This window comes from Caretta caretta, chromosome 7 (assembly GCF_965140235.1).
Source record: "Caretta caretta isolate rCarCar2 chromosome 7, rCarCar1.hap1, whole genome shotgun sequence".
Classification (NCBI taxonomy): domain Eukaryota; kingdom Metazoa; phylum Chordata; order Testudines; family Cheloniidae; genus Caretta; species Caretta caretta.
In genome coordinates this window covers 109,787,039-109,809,564 of record NC_134212.1, presented here as the reverse complement: position 1 = coordinate 109,809,564, position 22,526 = coordinate 109,787,039, and the positions used below count along the sequence as shown (strand labels likewise).

At 39.9% G+C, this 22,526-nt stretch overlaps 1 protein-coding gene across 5 annotated transcripts; it reads left to right on the top strand.

Annotated features, from left to right (window-relative positions):
- The first annotated feature begins 1,159 nt into the window (after positions 1–1,159).
- DENND10 (DENN domain containing 10) lies at positions 1,160–16,513 on the top strand. Of its 5 annotated transcripts, none has more exons than XM_048858242.2 (9): positions 1,160–1,308; positions 3,816–4,012; positions 6,621–6,700; positions 8,742–8,878; positions 9,117–9,228; positions 9,621–9,721; positions 12,519–12,626; positions 13,787–13,881; positions 14,640–16,513. In XM_048858242.2, the coding sequence occupies exons 1-9, from the start codon at positions 1,263–1,265 to the stop codon at positions 14,814–14,816; spliced, it is 1,053 nt and encodes a 350-aa protein (XP_048714199.1). In that variant the 5' UTR covers positions 1,160–1,262; the 3' UTR covers positions 14,817–16,513. The 5 variants fall into 5 exon arrangements, with proteins under 5 accessions (XP_048714199.1, XP_048714198.1, XP_074987161.1 ...); XM_048858241.2 differs by having other exon boundaries at positions 8,742–8,890; XM_075131059.1 differs by having other exon boundaries at positions 1,224–1,308; positions 3,796–4,012; positions 8,742–8,890.
- The last annotated feature ends 6,013 nt before the right edge of the window (positions 16,514–22,526 follow it).

Here is a 22,526-nt window from a genome sequence, read left to right as displayed (position 1 = left end):
GGGAAATGCTCCCTCCTCAACGCCCCCCCCCCCCCGGAAGTGTAATTTATTAAAGCAACCAACCCTAAGTAACCATCAAAATACATTGACAATTCACCAGTAAACATGGAGTTCAAGTGTGCACATTGGTGCAGCCTGAGAGTGTGAAATAGAGCTGGACAAAACTTTTTGATTATCCAGTAAATTAGTTGAAAAATGCAGTTTTGAACAACATTAGGAATTTTTTTTAAAAAAAGTAAAACTGGTTCCTTTTGACATTTTTGAAACAAACCAGTCTGATATTGTTAAATGAACCATTTCATTTAGCAATGTCGCTTCAGATCAACATTTTGTTTCAACATTTTGCTTCAAGCCTTACGGTTTTGTTTTGAAATATTGCTTCAGAAGGACATTCAAAAAGTTTCATTCAACCTGAATGAAACGTTTTCGGTTCTGCGTTTTGGCAACTGAAAAAAAAAAAATCTGTTTCACTTAGAAACTAACCGATTTTATTTATTTATTCAGATTGTTCACTTCAGCCCCCAAACCGAGAAATCAATTATTTACTGAGCCACGGTGGGGAAATCACACAGAGGAGAGACCCGGAGGTGTAGGCAGAAGGGGGGGGAGCCACCCAAAGCATCCAGGGGGTGGGGAGGTCACCCAGAGGGGCCCCGGGAGGGTCCAGCGCTAGGGGCAAGTGAGGAGGCCGAACGGAGGAGTCCCAGGGCAGCGACCCGAGAGGGGGGGAGACCAGGCCACGCAGAGTGGCCTCGGGGGGCGGGTTGGGGGAGAGATCAGGCCCGCCGGAGGGGCCCCGGGGGGCGGGTTGGCGGAGAGGTCAGGCCCGCCGGAGGGGCCCCGGGGGGCGGGTTGGCGGAGAGGTCAGGCCCGCCGGAGGGGCCCCGGGGGGCCAGGCCAGGCCCGGCTTGCTGGAGGGGCCCCGGTCAGCGCACACGGTTTCAGACGGCCCCAGCCAAGCGAGCAGCGGAAAAGCCCAGCCCTGGCTCGGGCAGCCGCTGCGCCGCGACCCATTGATCCTCCCGGCGTCTACTCGCGGGAGCCAACGAGCGAGGTCGAGCCTGCGCCCTGCGTGGGGCCTGGGAGGCGGGGAAGCAGCGGGGCCGGGCCTAGAGGCGAAGGCGGGGCCAGGACTGCGGGCGGGGCCGGTCTGAGGCGGGGCAGGGCCTGGGCGCTCAGGCAGCAGCCGCTGCAGGGGACCCAGGAAGAGGGGGTGAGGGCCGGGCCGGGCACGGAAGCGAGCAGAGCCGGGCAGCAGGAAGATGGCAGAGCCGGAGATTCAGCTGCTGCTAGGCGTGGGGCTGATTGGTAAGGACACCGCTGGGCCCTTTGCCCCTGGTGCATCCACCCCAGGGTAGCTCTCTGTGCTGGGGAGGGGCTGACGCCCCGCGCCCAGCCCCAGGCTCCAGCTCCTTGACAGGACCCTCTGCCCCTGGAATTGAGGGTGGGGCTCTTGTGGTGGTGTGGGGGCAGAGGTGCTGGAACTAGGGGTGCTGCTGCACCCCCTGGCTCGAAGGGTTTACAGTTGGGTTAAATGGCTCTCAGCGCCCCTGGGTAGGGGGGTAGCACCCATCAAACAGTTCTCACTCTTTGTGGCACCACCCTAACCTTTCTCCTTCACATGTGGGGCCTGGGGTAGTAACCTACCGTGGGGTGGGGGGACTTTTTCTCTTTTGTCCACCTTACGTACCTTTGGCAGGGCTTTTTTGAAGCAGTTCTGCATGAAGTTCTCATACGTAAATTAGGGAAATGTGGTCTAGATGCAATTACTATAAGATGGGTGCTCAACTGGTTGAAAGACTGTACTCAAAGAGTAATTATCAGTGGCTTGCTGTTAAATTGGGAGACAGTATTTAGTGGGGCCCCACAGGCATCAGTCCTGGGTCCAGTACTATTCAACGTTTTCATTAATGACTTGGATAATGGAGTGGAGAGTATGTTTATAAAAGTTGCAGATGTCACCAAGCTGGGAGGGGTTGCAAGCACTTTGGAGGGCAGGTTTTAAATTCAAAATGACTTTGAAAAATCAGAGGATTGGTGTGAATTCAACAAGATGAAATTCAATGAAGACAACTGCAAAGTAGTTAACCTGAAGGAAAAATCAAATGCACAGCCGCAAAATGGGGAATAACTGGTGGTAATACTGCTGAAAAGACTCTGGGGGATTATAGTGGACCACAAAATGAAACAAGTCATCAATGTGACGCAGCTGCAAAAAAGGCTAATATGTTTCAGGGGTGTATTAACAGGAGTATTGTATATTAGACACAGGAGGTAAATGTCCTGCTCTACTTGACACTGGTGAAGCCACACCTAGAGTACTGCATCCAATTCTAGGCAATACAATTTAGGAAGGATGTGGACAAATTGGAAAGAGTTCAGAGGAGAGCAACACAAATGATGAAAGGTTTAGAAAATCTGAATTATGAGGAAAGGCTGAAAAAACTAGGCATGAAAAACTAGTCTTGAGAAAAGAAGACTGAGACACAACCTGATAAGTCTTCCAATATGTTAGAGCTGTTATAAAGTACAGTAATCAATTGTTCTGCATATCCACTGAAGGTATGACAAGAAGTAATGGTCTTAACCTGGGAGGGAGTTTTAGGTTAGATATTAAGAAAGCCTTTCTAATTATAAGAGTAGTTAAGCTCTGGAATAGGCTTCCAAGGGAGGTTGTAGAGTTCCCATCATTGGAAACTTTTAAAAACAAGTTGGACAAACCATTTGTCATGTATAATCTAGGTTTACTTGGTCCTGCCACAGTGCACGGGGCTGGACTTGATACTTCTTGAAGTCCCTTCCTGCCATACATTTCTGTGATTCTATAATGGAGGTGTGAACCCCAAAACTGCCCAGCAACAGGTAGCCCTCTGCCCATCCATAAAAGTGCAGCTAACAACATATCTCTGCCTCTCAGAATAAAATACGTTTGGAGATGGATAGCATCATAAGTGTCCCAAGTGTTGCTTGTTTTTGTTATTTATGCCAGTTTATTTTAAAGCACGTATTGATGAAATGATTCCTGCATGCAGAAGAGCCAGAACCTGCCCTCTGATACAAGCCATTGGAAATATGTGGAGGTATCTGAAGGCAACGTTTGGCATATGGTTGGTACATTTGTGGTGGTTCATTTGGGAATGAAGTCTATAAATTCTCATACAGATAACGAACCCATTCTATAGCATATAGATGCCATATAAATATAAGATGCCGTTATTACTTATTAAAATACAAAGTGAAAGTATTGTTAATTGAGAGAGTTTATCCATTTAGAACTAATTGATAATTTCATAGTCCAAACAAGTCTGTTAGTTTAACAATACACAGTTAATGATGCTATACCACTTCAAAGCATTGTGACAGTTTGAAGGATGGAGATTTTAAATGATGCAATTTAGGGTTCTATAAACACTGATGTGCATGCTTATTTTTGAGCAGTTAAATAATTCCATTGGAGTCAATGGGACTACTTACATGCTTAAAGTTAAGTAAATGTGCAAGAGTTTGCATAACTGGGGACAGCACCTTTGAAAACTACAATTCTTATTTTTCCACATACTCACAAGCCTCAGCTGGCTGGAACTTTGCATGCCAAGAGCAGACTTTTCCAACAAAATGTTATAAATACCTGAAAATAAAAGTTAATAACAGAAGCTCTAACAGACAACTTTAGCAGTCGAGGCATGAGAGGATACTGATCTAGTTAGTGTAAAATGGGATGTTAAGATGATTCCAGTAAACAGATCTGATTAACCAATCAATTTACTTCCTTGCTGCTGTTTGGCATTCTCACAGTGAACATCTTTCCACCATAGAAAAAGACACCAATGGAGATACTCTGTGGGTATGGTGTTATCCTTCCACCACAGCTGAAATGAGGGATCTATTGCTGAGAAAATGCTGCCTTACAGATGAAAATAAACTGCTTCACACCTTTGTATTTGGCCAGTATAGAAGATCATGGTTCTATATCACAACAGTGGAAGTTCAAGATTCTTCAGTCTTGAAAAAGGTGGGACTGAATCACTAATAAAGCAGTCTAAAGCAGTGTTTTGGGGCCTAGTTCTCCAAATCCTTGACTACTAGCTGGGGTACTCACTACTGGTAATAGGTTTCAGAGTAGCAGCTGTGTTAGTCTGTATTCGCAAAAAGAAAAAGAGTACTTTGTGGCACCTTAGAGAGCATAAGCTTTCGTGAGCTACAGCTCACTTCATCAGATGCATTCAGTGGAAAATACAGTGGGGAGATTTATATACACAGAGAACATGAAACAGTGGGTGTTACCATACACACTGTAAAGAGAGTGATCACTTAAGGTGAGCTATTACCAGCAGGGGGGCGAGGGGGGAGCTTTTTGTAGTGATAATCAAGGTAGGCCATTTCCAGCAGTTGATAAGAAGGTCTGAGGAACAGTTCTAGTGGAAAGAATGGGGTTGTTCTCAGGAACAAGCACATGCTCAAGAGTAAGTGTTTACAGGATTGGACCCATATTTTGCAGTTTTTAAAGTCCCTGAGTATGTTTTATGGTCTTGGTCAGTTGTGAACTTTTTAAAATTATTTTTTGCAGATTATTTTTGGGGTTGAAATACACTATAACCACTTGCTGGAAAATAAATACAAAATTCACTGTTTTTCACACAAATTAAAAATATTTGAGAGGAGGAAAAGCTCAGGGCCACTTCCTGGCACAAGTTTTTAAGCATAAATTCGCATTGAAAAACAATGAGGAATTTTGCCTAAAAATCACATGTATAGTATGACGCTAAATCTTGGCAATAGAGGTTGAAAGAAGTCTGTAGAGTTCCTAGCACAATAGGGCTTGATTCTTGATAGTCCTTTCCTACTGAAGTCATTGGGCAAAAATTGTGAGTAGCAGATTAATGTACTTTATACCAGTTTGGTATTCTGTGTGTATGCAAAACAAGTGTAATATATACTCCCTCTTTGGCCTCTCTATGAGCAGCAAAAAAGGGGGTGTGGCTGGGTACAAAGAAAGGAGTATATATGCAGTCCTTGTGTAAGAGGATGGAACTTCCTTTGAAATCAATGGGATTGTATCAGTTTCCACTTATGGGTGAATTGGGCTCCTAAAGCATTAAGGATATCTTCTGTGGCATGGTCATAATGTAATGTAATGTCATTAAAGTAATGACATGGAAAACTTTATTATTATTCATGTTAATCCTAGATATGTTTAGTGATAGCTTCCCTGCGCTTGCAATTTGAAGTTAGACCCAAGAAATAACAAAAGAATAACGGACATGGGTCATTCCGGGGAAAAAAGTAGTAAAGAAATGGAGGAGGATAAAAGGTGAGAAGGGGAATTTCCATGTAATTATGAAAAGGAGAAAGTTGGGTGCATCATGGATTTTAATTTTGGGGGTGTTTTAATAGAATTTATGATGGAATAAATTTTGTCAGAATGGAAGATTGAAGGTGATAGACCTGGCAGATTTGGACTGATTATTTGGATCACAAAAGGAGTAGTTGTTTGGTGTATGAAAACAGGGAGGCTACTCCAGGCAATGTAGAGGAACGTAGTTGTATAGGAAGCTTTGGAAAGGAATAGGCTGATATTAGGTAAAAGATATAGGCAGGAAGGAACACTGTGCATATCCTTGCTTTATCTTACATTGTTTGTTTTTAAGCAGTTTTCATCACTGAAGGATAGACTTTGTAGAACTTCCCTTGACTTGTCTATTTTTTTGGCTGTAAATATCCCTTTTCCTATTACATCCCCCCCCCTTCTTTTCCCCTCAGAGTGTAAGAGATTAATTTTGCCACTTACACCCAATTTTCTGACCATCTTATGCGATCTCTAATATGTCCAATGGAAAGGGTTTTGCACAGTTTGTTAGATATTACAAAAATGCAGACATAAATGCTTGGGACCCAGGCTGTAAAATTAGTCTTTGAACAGCATTGTTATATCTCACTCATTATTTATAGCTATAATAGGTTTTTCATTGTTGAATTCTCTACATTTCTGCTCAAATATATGTCTATTTTAAAATGTACCTTAGAATTCAAAGTCTCTATTTTGGTACATGATTTATTGTGTTTTTCTGAAGGATTGAATTGTGTATGTATTCATCTCTATTACTAATAATTGAAATATTGCAGATGCACTTTCATTTCTTCTATACTCTGACATTAAGGTCCCTTAATAAGTTGTTGTAAGACTAGTAGTATTGTGGCATTCCATATTAAGTAAAAAGCATTCCAATGTGGTGATTCCTCCTATCCTTCTCCCACCCTTTCCATCCCCCACCATGGTTCTGTCCTTCTACTCACTCCGTTGTAATCTATCATATCTGCAGTATGAGGTTAATGGGGTGTTGTGAGGTAACTGTCTCATGTTTAGGGGTGGTTTTTTTATTTTTGTTGCATTTAATCCACCAAATATTGATAATGCCAACTCAGTGAAAGCGGGTCAAGTCAGAAGCCATTAGCTATGTTTTTTTTTCCTGTGTATAAATGAGATTTGCAGCTGTCTTGCACACTCCTAGTACTGTAATATCTTGTATGAGTGTTGCATTAAATTTAGTAATATAAACATTACCTGAATTCAAATGGAAGTATATAAAACAACGTGCATATTTTTTGTGTGTTTTGGACAGGTGACTCACTTTTCTATTGTTCTGACTGCCAAAGATTTTAACCCGGAGAAATATGCAGCCTTCACTAGGATATTGTGTAGGTCTGTATAAAAGCTGTATTTAGTGCAAATGTTTAAATACTTAGGTCTTGCCAAACTGGGAGGGTGAACAATACATGTTGTCGAACAATGCATGTTTTATAACAATATGAATGTTTGCTGGGATTCTGTATTATGATTCGTTATTCCAACTATATAAATTCTAGGTCTGTGATTAAGTAGAACTGGCTATTCTGTGTCCATGTGATAAAATTAAGAACATAGTCAAATGTTCAACATATGTTACTATAAAAATAAAATTCTTCATTTTTCACAGCTTTTTTTTCAGTAACATGTTTTAAAAATGTCATAAATACTGAAAGAGCCTCTGTGATCTTTCTGTTTCACTGTTGCGTAAACTATTTAGGTTGGCTGTGACTTGTTTTGTGTGTGTGTGTGTATCTTATAAGGTGGAGGTTATTAAGGTTGACATAAACTGATAGTCTTTCTAAATGATCTGAAAATTATAGTTGAATTTAAAAATAAATGTGACAGTGGCTTTGTAGGGAAACTAAAATGGAAGCTGGCACTTAGAAACATCTACAACGCTATTTTTGAAATCTGTTTTGAAGCTTTAGGTACTGTGTCCCTACATCTGAATGCCTTTCTCCTTTCCCAGGGGAAACTTACCAGTAGTTAAAGCTCAGAGGAAGAGAAATGATTAACACATGGATATTAAGAGGGAGGAGAGTTTCTTTTTTCTATGTACAAGGGACAGACTGAGAGTCTTTGCATTTGTCTCAGAAATGACAAAAAGACCTAGAAATTGGAGGATTGGGCCAAAAGAAATCTGATGAGGTTCAATAAGGATAAGTGCAGGGTCCTGCACTTAGGACGGAAGAACCCAATGCACAGCTACAGACTAGGGACCGAATGGCTAGGCAGCAGTTCTGCGGAAAAGGATCTAGGGGTGACAGTGGACAAGAAGCTGGATATGAGTCAGCAGTGTGCCCTTGTTGCCAAGAAGGCCAATGGCATTTTGAGATGTATAAGTAGGGGCATAGCGAGCAGATCGAGGGACATGATAGTTCCCCTCTATTCGACATTGGTGAGGCCTCATCTGGAGTACTGTGTCCAGTTTTGGGCCCCACACTTCAAGAAGGATGTGGATAAATTGGAGAGAGTCCAGTGAAGGGCAACAAAAATGATTAGGGGTCTGGAACACATGAGTTATGAGGAGAGGCTGAGGGAGCTGGGATTGTTTAGCCTGCAGAAGAGAAGAATGAGGGGGGATTTGATAGCTGCTTTCAACTACCTGAAAGGGGGTTCCAAAGAGGATGGCTCTAGACTGTTCTCAATGGTAGCAGATGACAGAACGAGGAGTAATGGTCTCAAGTTGCAGTGGGGGAGGTTTAGATTGGATATTAGGAAAAACTTTTTCACTAAGAGGGTGGTGAAACACTGGAATGCGTTACCTAGGGAAGTGGTAGAATCTCCTTCCTTAGAGGTTTTTAAGGTCAGGCTTGACAAAGCCCTGGCTGGGATGATTTAACTGGGAATTGGTCCTGCTTTGAGCAGGGGGTTGGACTAGATGACCTTCTGGGGTCCCTTCCAACCCTGATATTCTATGATTCTATGATTGTCTCGCGTACAGCAAGTCTTCTGTCAGCTGTACCTTTTTTGCTAATGTTTCTTTGATAGTCATGAGGTAACTGATCGTATGATTGGTATTTAAAAATCAAATGAAGAATATGAGGAGTTTTGCCTTTCACAAAACAAATCTTTTATAAATCCACAAATATTTTGTTTTTGTTTTTTTTTAATTTGAGTTTTATACTGAAACTATAGCTCCCACTCACTTGTGAAACAGGAAATCGTAATAGGAACATGAGTTGATCATAGATCCAAAAAAACAGGCAAGCTTTTGTGCACATGCTGAATGGCTTTTTATTATTGTATTTAAAACTAACATCAATCATGTGTCTTAAAATCAGAATTCTTCCAAATCAGTGTTTTGGTGATACCATGACCTTTTTCATATACCTAGCTGCACTGTTCACACCATCATAGACAAAAACTAAATATTTTCACTCTTTTAATGCAGAATCTACCTGAAGCATGGAAGTCCAGTTAAAATGATGGAGAGTTACATTGCAGTTCTTACAAAGGGGATCTGCCAGAGTGAAGAAAATGGATCGTTCCTCAGCAAAGATTTTGATGCCCGAAAGGCTTACCTTGCAGGTTCAATCAAAGGTTAAAAATAAATCTATAGTCAACTGCTTACTTATATCTTATTTAAATATGAAACCCACATAAAACAGATTTATATATCAAGTTCCAAATTCTGTTCAGATAAGTAACTAATATGAACTGTTCATATATATTCTGAATATAGTGATATCTGGTGACTTGTCATCAAAGAAGTATTGCCAGAAGATACACTTGCGATACCATAATGTCTTTCTTTTCTGTCTCGTAGATATAGTATCTCAGTTTGGTATGGAAACAGTTATCCTATTCACTGCACTGATGTTAAAGAAAAGAATTGTTGTATATCACCCAAGAATAGAAGTCATCCAGGAGTTTACCAGGTATACCACATACCCGTAAATAAAAATGCATTAGGCCCTGATTCTGGAAAGTATCTATATTCAGGAAAGCACTAAAGTAAATGCTTAAAGTTAAACATGTTCTTAGGTCCCATTGATTTCAGTGGAACCAAAGTATGTGTTTAAGTGCTTTCCTGAACTGGGGCCTTAAAAATAGAATGGATACCAATAAAAATAATGATTCTACTTACCACCAATGATATAAGGACCCTCAATTCTCTGTGTATGTCTGTATGTGTGCTCTCATGTACAAGAGATTCTTAATGTCACAAAATTGATATTTCTCTCTAAAGCTTTACAATATGAAGTGCTAAGCCACCTATAAGCACAAAAAAAAATATTCTTAGTTTCAAATGCTAACTTCATTTCCTTAGGACTCTACCTGCTTTAGTGTGGCATCGACAGGACTGGTCAATTCTTCATTCGTATGTTCATCTAAATGATGATGAACTGGAAGCATTAAAGACCTGCACAGGTAGTGTTAAATTATCAGTCAAACTTTGTTCATAATGTTCATTTCATCTGTATTGGAGCAACATCCTTTAGCAATAATGTCATGAAAATCTGTTGCTATTTCCATCATAAATTCATTTTAAGGATTTTTAATTCTTTAAATCTGTCATAGAAAGTTAGACTGTATATTTTTTTCTTTGAAAAAAAGTATGTGTTTTATGTTAAATTAAAGATCAGATAAATACTTTTATTGGTGGTTCCATCCAGATGGATTGTACTTCCTCCTCCCCCCCAAAGCTACTGTAAATGATTTCCTTTACTTATTAAGAAGATAGAGCCAGTCATTAGAGAATGTAATCCAGAACCAAATATCACAAATTGTGCGATAGTTATTACCAAATAATCTTTTGGTAATTTTTCTGGGGTCTCCTAGTGGAAATGGTCACACGAAAGGAAATGAAGACTTAATCTCTCATCTGCTAGAAGCTGCTTGGCTATTCGTAGCCTCCTATTGGGAAAAGAAAAAATAGCCCAACCATTGGGGAATGGTTAAAAAAAATATGGGAGGTTGTGGTTACAGAAAAATTTAATACACCAATTTGAATAGTAGCATTTGATACATATATTTAATATATGTCTACATAGAGATTTCACTCAATTTAATAAATCACTAGGAACGACATAGGTGTTGTAATGTTGCTTACTCTGTAATATGGTAACATCCTGTTAAATAGACTAGATTCCTGTATAATGTCTCTTCAAACAAAAACTAATTGTTGTGATGATTATTTTATTTCTGATATTTACATGGCAGGTATTTGTAAACTTATTAACTTCCTAAAAAAATAGCTTAAAAAATAAAAAGGAGGTAGGGATGTGAGCTTGTTTCCTTTTGATGTTGTTTTGGGTCAGATGGAATGAAGGAATTATGCAGTGTTACAGGAGGGGTTGATAACATGCCTTCAACCCAAATAAAATTATCTTCTAAGTAAGTACGTTGTTAATGATTAACTTTTCTTATTTTTTAACTACAAAAGAGTAACTCAAAGTAATCGTGGGTATTTCACTTAAATTAACAAGAAGCAATTCACTTTAAAGGTTGAAATTCTATTCAGAACGTGCTCCACTATGTCAGTTGGTGGCTGTTTATTATAGTCACAAATGGACTTCACAAGCTATAAGAGTCTGATTTGTGATTTCTATTGAGTGTAAAGGTTATACAATAGATCAAAAGACCTCAAGCTTCTACCTTCCCCCCCTAAACTGGACACAACAGAGGGAATGAAGAATTTAGCAGTATTCTTAACACTGAATTTCCTCACGCTCGTCTCTTTCAGATAATCAGTGTTATAGTTAACAACAAGTATTTTTAATGTTTGTTTGACTATTTTACCACTAGTGTATACCTCAGCTCATCAAAATCAGTAACCACACTTCCACGGAGAACAGCTGCTATAATGGAAGGCATACTGAGATGAACTTAGCTAGCATGTTGTAAATCAGAAAATATTCTGCTGCCACTACTGTCCTATTCCTGACCCAAATAGCCACTAAGGGCACCTTAATGGAGTCTTAGTGTATAGACTAGTGGTCTCCAACACTTTTTTACGCACAAGATCACTTTTTGAATTTAAGTTCAACCCAGGATCTACCCCACCGCTTCCCCAAGGCCCCGTCCCTTCCCTGAAGCCCCGTCCTGATCACTCCATCCCCCACTCTCTCTGTCGCTCGCTCTCCCCCACCCTCACTCACTTCCACCAGACTGGGGCAGCAGGTTGGGGTTCGGGAGGGGGTGCGGCTCTGGGCTGAGGGGTTCAGAGTGTCAGAGGGGGCTCTGGGCTGAGCCTGGAGTAGGGGGTTGGGGTGCAGGAGTGGGTGAGGGATGTGGCTCTGGGCTGGGGCAGAGTGCTGGAGTACGGGTTGCTGGCTCTGGGAGGGGGGTCAGGGCTGGGACAGGGGATTGGGGTGAAGAAGGTTTGGGGTGCAGGAGGAGGTATGGGGTGGGGGCTCAGGGCTGGGGGTTGGCGTGCAGGCTCCCGCTGGTGGGTACTTACCTCAGGCAGCTCCTGGTTGGTGGCGCAGCGGGGCTAAGACAAGCTCCTTGCTAGCCCCGGCCCCAGTCTGGCACATTGGCACCTTCTCCCCATCACGAGCCAGGCCGCCCACCCGCCCACCAGCCAGTAGTTCACCATGTGGCCATGCCACTCCCAGAAGGCGCCAACGTGCTTCTGCGGCCCCTGGTGGAGGGGCACGTGGCTCTGTGCACTGCCCCTCTCCGCAGCTCCCACTGGCCACAGCTCTCTGTTCCCAGCCAATGGGAGCTGCGGGGGCGGTGCTTGCAAGCAGGAGCAGTGTGTGGAGACACCTGCCCCCCCGGCCACGGGGACATGCTGGTCGCTTCTGGGAGCTGCATGGGGCTGCAGCAGGCAGGCAGGGAGCCTGCACCACTATGGCCGGAGATCGCAATCAACTGGGAGAGTCTCCAGGATCGACCAGTTGGTGACCACTGTTATAGACCTTCATGTATTTCACCTTTGGAAAGTGAACATACAGTCACATTTTTGGAATATTTTGAGTAGCAAGAAAGCTTTGAAACTGAAAACATAATCTTCCTTACTACATATAGTGTTTTGTTCTTAATTTTAAACTCCATAAGTCAAAAAATACACTACGTGCCTAATCAAATGCCCAAAGAAGTCAATTAACTTCAATGGGTGCTAGATCAAGTCCTTAATTTTAAGAGATTTTAGTTTACACTACATCTCTTTTGTTTTTCAGTTTTTAATCAGAATTTGTCTTGGTAAATCTCTACCACCTAGGTTACATTGCTGGATTTATAGACTCCAAAGTGAGCAATAGACCGGATCTATATGATGTGTATGTGAATTTGGCAGACAGTGAAATTACCATTTCCCAGCAAGCGAAAGGTTGGTTGGCAGCATTTGTTTTTGTTTTGTTTTGGCGAAGGGTGGTGGTATTTGCTTTGTAACTCTGTGAACATAGAGCCAGATTCAACAAAATATTGGTCCTTTTTCTAGGCTTGTTGTGAGAGAGCAATTACTTTAGAGCTTTCGTAGTCCTTCTCAACTGGGAGCCTGGAAGATCTTTGGTGAATCTGGGCCATAATGTCATCATGTATAAATGCCGAAGTAAAGGAATTAGAGAAGGGTGGTCTTGTGCATAATCATAGAGTCTTAATTAAAAACACGTGACTGAAACATTTCATATTTTCATAAAGTTACATTCTAAACCATGGGTAGGTTCTGGATCCAGCCCAGGACTAAGCCCTTATAAATGTCTCTTCCCATTTTCATATCCACTGAACTTTGGGTTTTTTATCTCCTCCTAATGATCAAGGGGAAATGATGCTTGCAAAACTCTCAATGCATGGAGGATAAAACCTTTAGAGCAGTAGGAAATCTTAACTTGGTTTTATTAAAAATGCACAAATTAATTCCTCCATGGATGTCAAATGACAGATACAGATCATGAGGAGCACTCATAATTTGGCTTGCCATCAATTTACCAGATGACAGTTTGTCACTTAAATGCATTTGCACATTTCACTACTAAAAATTCATGACAATCCTTTAAAATATTTATCAGCTCTTATTTTTAAAGTATAAAGAAAAAAGCCTAATCTTGGTTAACCTTGATTTATCTTTACTCTATGTTCTTTATATAAAAACTTCAGCATACTTTCTGGAAACTAGCAGTAAACTTATCTGTAATGCCATTGTAGGATCTAAAATATTTTGTCTAATTGTACCTCTGCATATTAATTTTATCCCAGCAAAAGCAATAAAGAAGATGTGATGGGAATACATGAAAATATGATAAAGTTCAAAGTACATTTTTGTGAAAAGTTCTTATAGGTGGTCCTATTATTCTTCCTCCTACATAAATGTTTTCAGGAAGCTCCATTAAAGAGAGCATATGAGTAAAGGTGAGAGGTGCCATTGTTACAAATGCTAGTGACCTGCTACTACTATTTTTGGATGAAGGGTGCTATATGTGCAAAATATTATGTTCTAGATTGGTTAGATGATCAGAATGAATGCATGATATATTTTCTCTACTCTCCCAGAGGCAATGACAATGGGAAAATTGCACAAAGAAATTGGTCAACTCATTGTTCAGTCTGCAGAAGATCCAGATAAATCAGATAGTCAAGTCATTAAGGTTAGTCCCTTTTATGTTTAAAGTTCTCCTTTCATTAACATTTTACTAAAAAAAAAGAAAGAAATACCATAATGAAATGCCAGGCCCTGCTTCCCCCAAAGTCAGTTGATCTGTTGCAATCTCTAGTTTATAAATACCACTATACATTGAAATTCTTAAAATAGTTCTGCTATCATGACCTGGTTATAATGGTATGTAAATAAATTAACTAAAACATAGTGTATTGGCACTTCATGTTGTTGAAATAATTCCAGACACTCCTTTGACTATATTTAACTTGTATTAAAATAAAATGATTTTACAATGGTATACGATTTTATAATCAGTTATTTGCTTCACTTATACTATAACTTCTTGGGAAAATTCATAACTAACATTTTAAACCCTGAAATATGCTTCTTCAGATTTAAGATTGGACTTCAAAATGCTGTGTTTTTTCCCTTGTTCCCACACCAATAGAGTCTGTTAGCTATTACACAATTGCATTGCAGTAATAATTTTGAAATAAAGGCGTTATGTGAAATGCTGAGAACTCCCAGCTATCCCTGAATTAAATGTTCAGCATCTCACATGATCAGATCTGAAGAAAGAATATTCCAAATTTCTTTTTTTTTTTAAGTGGCAGATTGGTCAGAACGCATCAATTATTTCCTCTGTATACTATTTGTGTTAGTATCTTATACAGAGGTGTTAATAATGTTAAATAATTTTCCTAGTACTGCATTCGTGCTTGCTTATTTATCTATTCTTATTTTAAGGATATTTCACTGAAGACAAAGGAAATTTTGACTAATCTGGCATCATTTACTGAAGTTTCTGATGATGGTGAGAAACCGACACTTAACTTTGAATCCCTAAAACAAAAGCGATATCCACCCGCTACAGAAAACTTTCTTTATCATCTAGCAGCTGCTGAACAAATGCTTAAGATATGACTTTGTTGATACACTTAAATGTTGTGGACCAATATGAAACTATTCCCTTTGCCATAAAACTATGACTATCTGCTACTTATATAAAAAATTAAAGGTAGCAAAGAAAATGTTACATTTTTAATGATGTAATGCAAAATATAGACATTTGACCTGGAACATGCGGCTACACATTAGGAAATATTTCTAGTCTTTTTACGTTTCTTTGACTCTGACTTTATACACACAAGGGCAGATACTCAAAAACACAACCTGAGTTGGGCACCTTACCTGTGTTTGTGCCTTTGAAATCTTCTTCCTTACTCCTGGTGTACTATAACTTCACAGAACTGGACATACTAGTATAAACACATTGAAATCCGATACACTGAAAGTAACACTGAAAACTGGAAAATGGTTAGAGCAGTAAAAATATACCTGTTTATCTTGTTGCATAGCCATAAAGTAACAGTTTTTCAGTAAGCAGTCTGAAACTAACTTTGCTTTGTAATCTTCTGGGAAGAACTTAAATTCTTTGTAAGGAAACCTACTTTCTGAGCCAAACATCCAATGTTTCTGCAGAAATGTCTATGAAACCAGTCAAAAAGTTCTGCAGTAGCGCTTTTGTTATACGAAAAATAGAACTTTTTTTCCTGGCCTTTGCACAGATGGGTGTAGCATGTGGTTTTACATAGAGATTTTATACTTAAAATAAAAAATTTAGTAATCCATATTTATACTATTAAAAATTGAATGTTTGGTATCTTGAAGCTGTAAGAACTCATAATTAACTATATACAAACCATATTAATTTGAGAAAGATTTTTGTTTATGTATTGTAAGGAAGTCTATTTTAGAATATGGATAAGGAATTAGGTATCTATATATAAAATAGCTACTTATTGCAGTTAGTCCGAGAGAACTACTGCTACAATCCCCTATTTTGAGGGGTGTATAATCCTACTTCAGATATTTACACGAGACAGAAACTTTGCAGTTAGTTTAGACACAGAAGCATTTTTTAAAGGAACGGCATATTGACTGTAAAAAGAAAAGTAGTGCTTGTGGCACCTTAGAGACTAACTGTGTTTTGCATATCAGTGCTCTCTGACTTTTTTCCATTTGTATAACCTAAGGGGTGTTTTTTAATGGTCCAGATAAGTTTAAAGATCATATAGAAAGAAACACAGTTAGGGCTTGAGCCTTAAGTCCATTGAAGTTAGTCTTTCCATTGAGTTCATTCAACATGCTTTGGATCAGGTCTTGAGCATCTCTAGAACTATAACTACAGGGTTAGAGTGAAAATTTATTTCCCTGGATTCTTCTAAAAAATGCAAGCTTTTATTAAAATAACATATAGTTGAAATAACATGCATGCTTTAGGATAACTCACAAAAAAGCGGAGTTCTCATTTGCCAACTAAATATTTGATATTTAATTATTTTCTTTTATGTTCAGTCTTGGAGACGCTTTAGTTGCAAATTTCCTTATTGTTTGTCTCAGACCTTTCCTTCTAATGTTTTTTGTATGAAAACAAATGAAACTTAATTTTGCACTTCAGGAATTATACATATTGCAAAGTTATGCCTATAAAACATGATCTTTTTTTTTTTCCTGAACCCCTTGCCCTGTGTATTTCATGTAAATTGTGCTTGAATAGTCATGGTCATCAAGTGACAGGCTTCAGCTCTTAAATTACAATAAAATAATAGAAATATTTAGTAACGTGGTAACTTAAAACATTTACAATATTTCAACCACAATGTCTAGTTTAAAAAGAATCGTGTTGTGTTTTTGTTTACATTGAATGTACAGCAAGGTGGTATAAGCAAACTCTTGTAGTAGGTGGGAGACAGAATTTCAATGGAAGGTGTGCAAAATTAGGTTTAAATTCCCTCCAGCCCCCAGATGATGCACTTATCCTGTGAGGAGAAAATTGGGCCATTTGCACTTGTATGAAGTAATGCATCACCTACACTATTACAACCTTTATTCCATATATAACAAAACAGAACTGATGTAGATCATAACCAGTTTGTTTTGCTAACTTTCAAAGGGACAGATGGTAATGTCCTTGTTGAAATTTAACTTATTCTTTCTATCTCCAGAAGTCAGTGAACTGTGTTCCTCTAGAGTAGTATTTTTCTTCCTAATGGTTTTTTGACATCTAGAGATTTCACAAGGGTTAAAAGGAGAGTTTGAGTGTAACTGGTAAAATCAGCAATCCTTTGTTAACCAAGTGTGGTTCTGCGCTGAGAAGTGACAGTCTGAGACTCCAGGTTAGTTCTGATTTCCATAATGGATATGTTCAGCCTACAAATAGCCGTTTTTGCAACTGTCAGCCCTACAAACGCAATATGTGGGTCTGAAAGTCAAGCTGTATCCTTTTTTTACTCCTTTATCATTCCTAATAGTAAGATTCTGCAGGTTAAATTCTGAGTTATGCCTTTTCTTCTCTATTGCCTTCTAGGATTGGGTAAAAGAGGAATGGATTTGGCCTCGCCATTGAAACTAAATGGTGATGTTGATAACCAACCCAGTAGAGAAACCAGCTCCCGCTCCCAGTTGCATTGGCTTTGCAGTGTTACCAAAGGTTTAAAGTAGAAAAAAATGGATGTATATAGTTTGATCTGACTCAGATTTACATTGGGAGCATATTGAGTTACATGGTACCTTTGTATAGCTACTGTTAGCACAGAACAGCACTTTAAAGCACGTACCATTACCCACCATTTCCATAGTCCAGGTCTACACGTAGATTTTGTACTGATGTAACTTTCAGTTAGGGATGTAATATATTTTTTAAACCAAAAAGTTATACTGGTATGTCTCCTAGAGTGGACACAGTTATGCCAATATAAAAGTTTATATCACTGTAGCTTATTCCTTTATGGGAAAGGGAATACTGAAATAACTGCATCCATAAAAGGGCTACACCACTTTAACTACACCAGTATAGTAAAAACGGTACAGCATCTGTGTATACGAGGCCTTAGTCTTTGTAGAGGTAAGGATTAACTTGAGATATGAGAGTTAATTACGTATACAAAAAACTGCATTAAAAACATTATTAAGGTTGCCAAGTCAAGCACTTCAAAGTTAGGAAATGTCAGAATTAAGGTTGCCTGTACAACATTAATTCAGCCCCCTTGTTTGTATGCATAATACTCTTTTTACAAGACATGCTGTTTTTTCCACAGGACCCTTGTCTCATTCAGTGCACAGAACTTAAGGAGCAGCTATTGGATATTTTATTTTTCTCCTCATTGTTCAACGTTTGTCCCCATGCCTTATTTACTGCACACTATTCAAACCCTGCTCTGAACAATTAATTTCCTAATGGGCTTTTCTGTGGTGCCAAACAATATAATATTTGAGTGCTTCAGAACTATTAATTTCTTTTCACAACACCCATCTGAGGTGAGGGGGCATTATCCCAGTTTTAAAGATGGGGAGCTGAGGAACAGAAAAATTAAGGTCAAAATATCCACTAATTTTGGGTGCCTAATTGGAGATGCCTGGTTTTTCGAGTACTTCACATTAAATAACACTTTATAGGTTCAAAGTACAGTTCTCTTTGTCTTCAGCTGCAGGTGTGAGTGCTCAGCACTTCTGTGAATCAGAATCCAGGCTATCAAGTTGGACACCCAGAAAATGAGGAATGCACAATTAGTGAATATCTGAGAAAAGTTTGAGAGTGACTTGACTAGCATCACATAGGAACTCTGGCAGAGGCAGGGACAGAATCCAGCTCTCCAGGGCAGCATTCAGCTACCTTAACCATGAAACCATCCTTTTGTCTTCCTGTAATCCCCTGCCATCTTCTGCCTTAACCACTACATACCTTCCAACCTGGTATCTTACAGACACAATCTCCTTCACTACACAACCCTGTTCCATCTCCAGAGCAGGTTCATCCTGTGCACTTAATGAAGCAGAGGGAAAAAAGTTTGTGATTATGTAACATGAATGTCTCATGATGCATATGCCCAAGGGGGCTGAATTCATTTTGCACATGCAAACTTTATACTGGTATTTACTAACTTTCAAGTGTTTGACTTTGCAACTTTAATGTTCTTTAAAGGTTTGTGTGTATAATTTCATATGCTTTTAAAAAAAGCAACCTAAAAAACCAATTTCCATCACCTGGCATCATATTGACATTCACATGGTTCATCAGCAGGGTTGGAACCTTTAGATTCATCACACAGACCTCTGCCATTTGAGCTAACAAGTAAAACATAGCAGTAGTAGGTTGTCATCCTGCATGCAGACCAGCATAAGAGGAGGAATGGGACACTTCTGCTAGTGCATTTCACAGATATTTGCTGACTGCAATCTGGATTCCAATCCAGGCTTTGGAGGGATGTGTCCCCCAGAGGACTCAGATTCTTCTATTTCTTCTCAAGTACAACCCCTTCTACCCCACCCCCTTCCCACCTGTACCAGTCCTTTTTTTTTTCCTCTCCCACCCCAGCTCCTTCTTCCTGTCACATTCTCCTCACCTATCTAGTCCCAGTCTCCACTGCTTAGGCTTCTCATCACAGGCGCCTTGCCCAGTAAGTTCTAGCCTCAAGCCTCTGGATTCTCTGTCCCCCCTGTACTAGTTTCATTGCCCAGCCAGTCCCCCACCCCCACACCGTGGCCTCCAGTCATACCTGCCCATGTTGCCTGCTCCCCTTGACTCCCAATCTCCTCCCCAGCTGCTTCTCCAATCTCAGTGTGTCTCTCCCCTGCCCCATGCCTTGTTCCAGACTCTTTACCCGGTCCCAGTTTTTCCACCTACACCTCAGCTCCTCATCAGATCCGTCTCCCTCCTCATCACCTCACTGGTTCTCACACTGTCTCCCTGCCTGCTCATCTGATTTCAATCTCCTCCCTTCACCAACTGGCTCCCAGTTTCCCCCACCACATTTATTCATAGATTAATTGGCTTTGAATCCCAGCCTGTCACAATCCCTCTCCTCCAAGTCCTAGACTTCTTGCCAAGTTTGTTACAGTTACTCCTGCTCCCAGTTACTTTGCCTACCAATCCCAGTCTCCCCCACAGAACTCCTGGTATCAGTTTACCTCTTCCCCCTACCAACCTCCAGTTCCACAGTCCCCACCCCCTCACAAAAGCAGCTCTGTCTCTTGACCCCTCTGCACATGCATCAGGCAGCTTTCTTCCCCCCATGCTGTCTGGGTCCAGCAGAGGGCCATCGAGAACACAGTAGAGACAGCATCCCTGGTCTCAGTTCAGGTGTTGAGACCCAACATATGTCATAGCAGCCTAGAGCTGCATTTGTTGGTTAAGTCCTGCTCAGCCCCAACCTGGAGAATGCCCAGGATGGACAGAATCTTCAGGGAATTTTTGCTGCTAAAATGTAAAGTCTATAGTGAGCATGTACAAATGCAATTTTTCAAAGACATAAGTTGGCCAAATTTGGGGAGATTTTCACAGAGATGGCAAAAGGATACATACTTGACACAATTGGCATCCCCTGCCAAATTTCTAGTCCTTGCTCCCAAGCATGGGGTCTTTAGAGCTTTTCAAAGAAAAGGTTGCCAGAATTTTTAATACTGCAAATCAATGAATTTTTCCCTCGTTCTTGGCAATGGCTTAGTCGTTTTGGCCAAAATTTTCCAAGTCTGATGCAACACCTGGTATGGAACATTTTAGCCTGAATGGTTAAAGTTTGGCAGTTATAAACAACTGAAAACAGGGTTTGCAGTGTATTGGGCACCTTAAATAATAAGAGGTTCTTCCAGCTCTGCTTATATTATGAGAGTAACTTTCCACACATGGAGCTGCAAGTATCATTTAGCTTAAATTACTACAGACTGTAACATATTCATGTGTAATGCCAGAGGATTTTAGCGTGTTTAGAATCGGCATGAGTAATTAAATTGATGTGTTGTCTTCATCTTTCTGTGGGTATGTTTCCAGAGTGGTCCTACAGGGATTGAGTCTTGGCCCTTTGCTATTTAACATTTTGATCAATGATCTGGAAGAAAACATAAAATCATCACTGATAAAGTTTCCAGATCACACAAAAATTGGGGAAGTGGTGAATGATGAAGAGGACGGGTCACGGATTCACAACAATCTGGATCACTTGGAAAACTGGGCTCAAGCAAACTGTGCTTTAATACAGCTAAATGTAAATGTATACATCTAGGAACAAAGAATGAAGATCATACTTATAGCATGGGGAACTCAGTGATTCTGAAAAAGATTTGAGGGTGTGATGGATAATCCGTTGAAAATGAGCTTCCAGTGTGACACTGCAGCCAAAAGAGCTAGTGCAATCCTGGGGATGCGTAAACAGGGGAATCTCAAACAGGAGTAGAGAGGTTATTTTACCTCTGCATTTGGCATTGGTGGTTGGAATGCTGTGTCCAGTTTTGGTGCCCACAATTTAGGAAGGATATTCATAAATTGGAAAGGCTTCAGGGAAGAGCCATGAGAATTATTAGAAAACATGCCTTATACAGATTAGTTTAACAAAAAAGTTAAGGGAGTGACTTGATTACATCTGCATGGGGAACAGGCTCTTCATTCTAACATAAAAAGGTATAAAACTGTGCAGTGGTTGGAAATTGAAGCTAGACAAATTCAGACTGGAAATACGGTGTAAATTTTTAAAGGTGAGAGTAGTTAACCATTGGAACAATTTACCGAGGCTCATGGTGGATGCTCCATCCCTGCCAATTTTTAAATTTGGATGTTCTTCTAAAAGATAGGCTCTAGAAATTATTTGGGGGGATGTTCTGTGGCCTGTGTTGTCCTGGAGGTCAGTCTAGATGATCACAGTGATCCCATGGGGCCTTGGAATTAATTTGTTTGTTTAGACCTGGTCCATTATAGTACTTTTGCGTTGCTTTCTTAATTGTTCACACTAGCCTTTACTGTGGTTAATATTAAACATTGTAAAAAAAAAAAAAAAAGTATATTCTGTTGATAGTAATGAGGGTTAACATATGTGTATTAAGAGCATCGGAAAATCCTTTCTAAATTCACCTTTAGTATGTTGCTGGTACAGGAGTAATGATGGAACAATAGGACAATGTAACTGTAGGATTTATTATGACTTTACTGTAGCAATTAGAACTGTTTCCCTCCCTTTGAAAATGATAGGGCCAGGATACTTTTATTAAAAAAAAATATAAATAGGCAAAAATACAATTAATGAGGGGGCTGATCTAAAAGAGCTACTCACAATCCTTTAATAGTCACATCACTGAACTCTCTCCATAATCCATGTAGTACAGCTTTTGCTGCCATTACTGTGTGAGAAGGGCTTTCTTTTTCTTCCTACTACTAGTTGGGGTTTTTACAGTATATTCCTTTGGAGAGCTATATAATACCACCGACAGAATACACAGATATCCTCTGTAGGAGTAGCAAAAGCTCTACTGTCACTCTAAATATAATCAGGCAAGAGGAAAAATAAAATGGATTATGGCATGCAGTAGCACTAAGTGGCAGTCAGGGTGCTGTGTGTATCATATGATTAAGCAGCCATTCCTATAGCCTCCTAGTTCACAGTTTTGCTAACATGCCACAAATTCTCAAAAATAGCTATTTTCCTACCAGCTTCTTTTATGCCTTCCTCTGCTCTGGCCTCTGCTTTCCTCTAAGGAAGAATTGTAAGGACTGCATGGAAGCTACAAAGTGAGAGAAAATGAGAACCTTCAGATTTACAATAGCAGGGGTCTGCCTTATGCCATCTTCTCTCTGAGGCCGTGGCA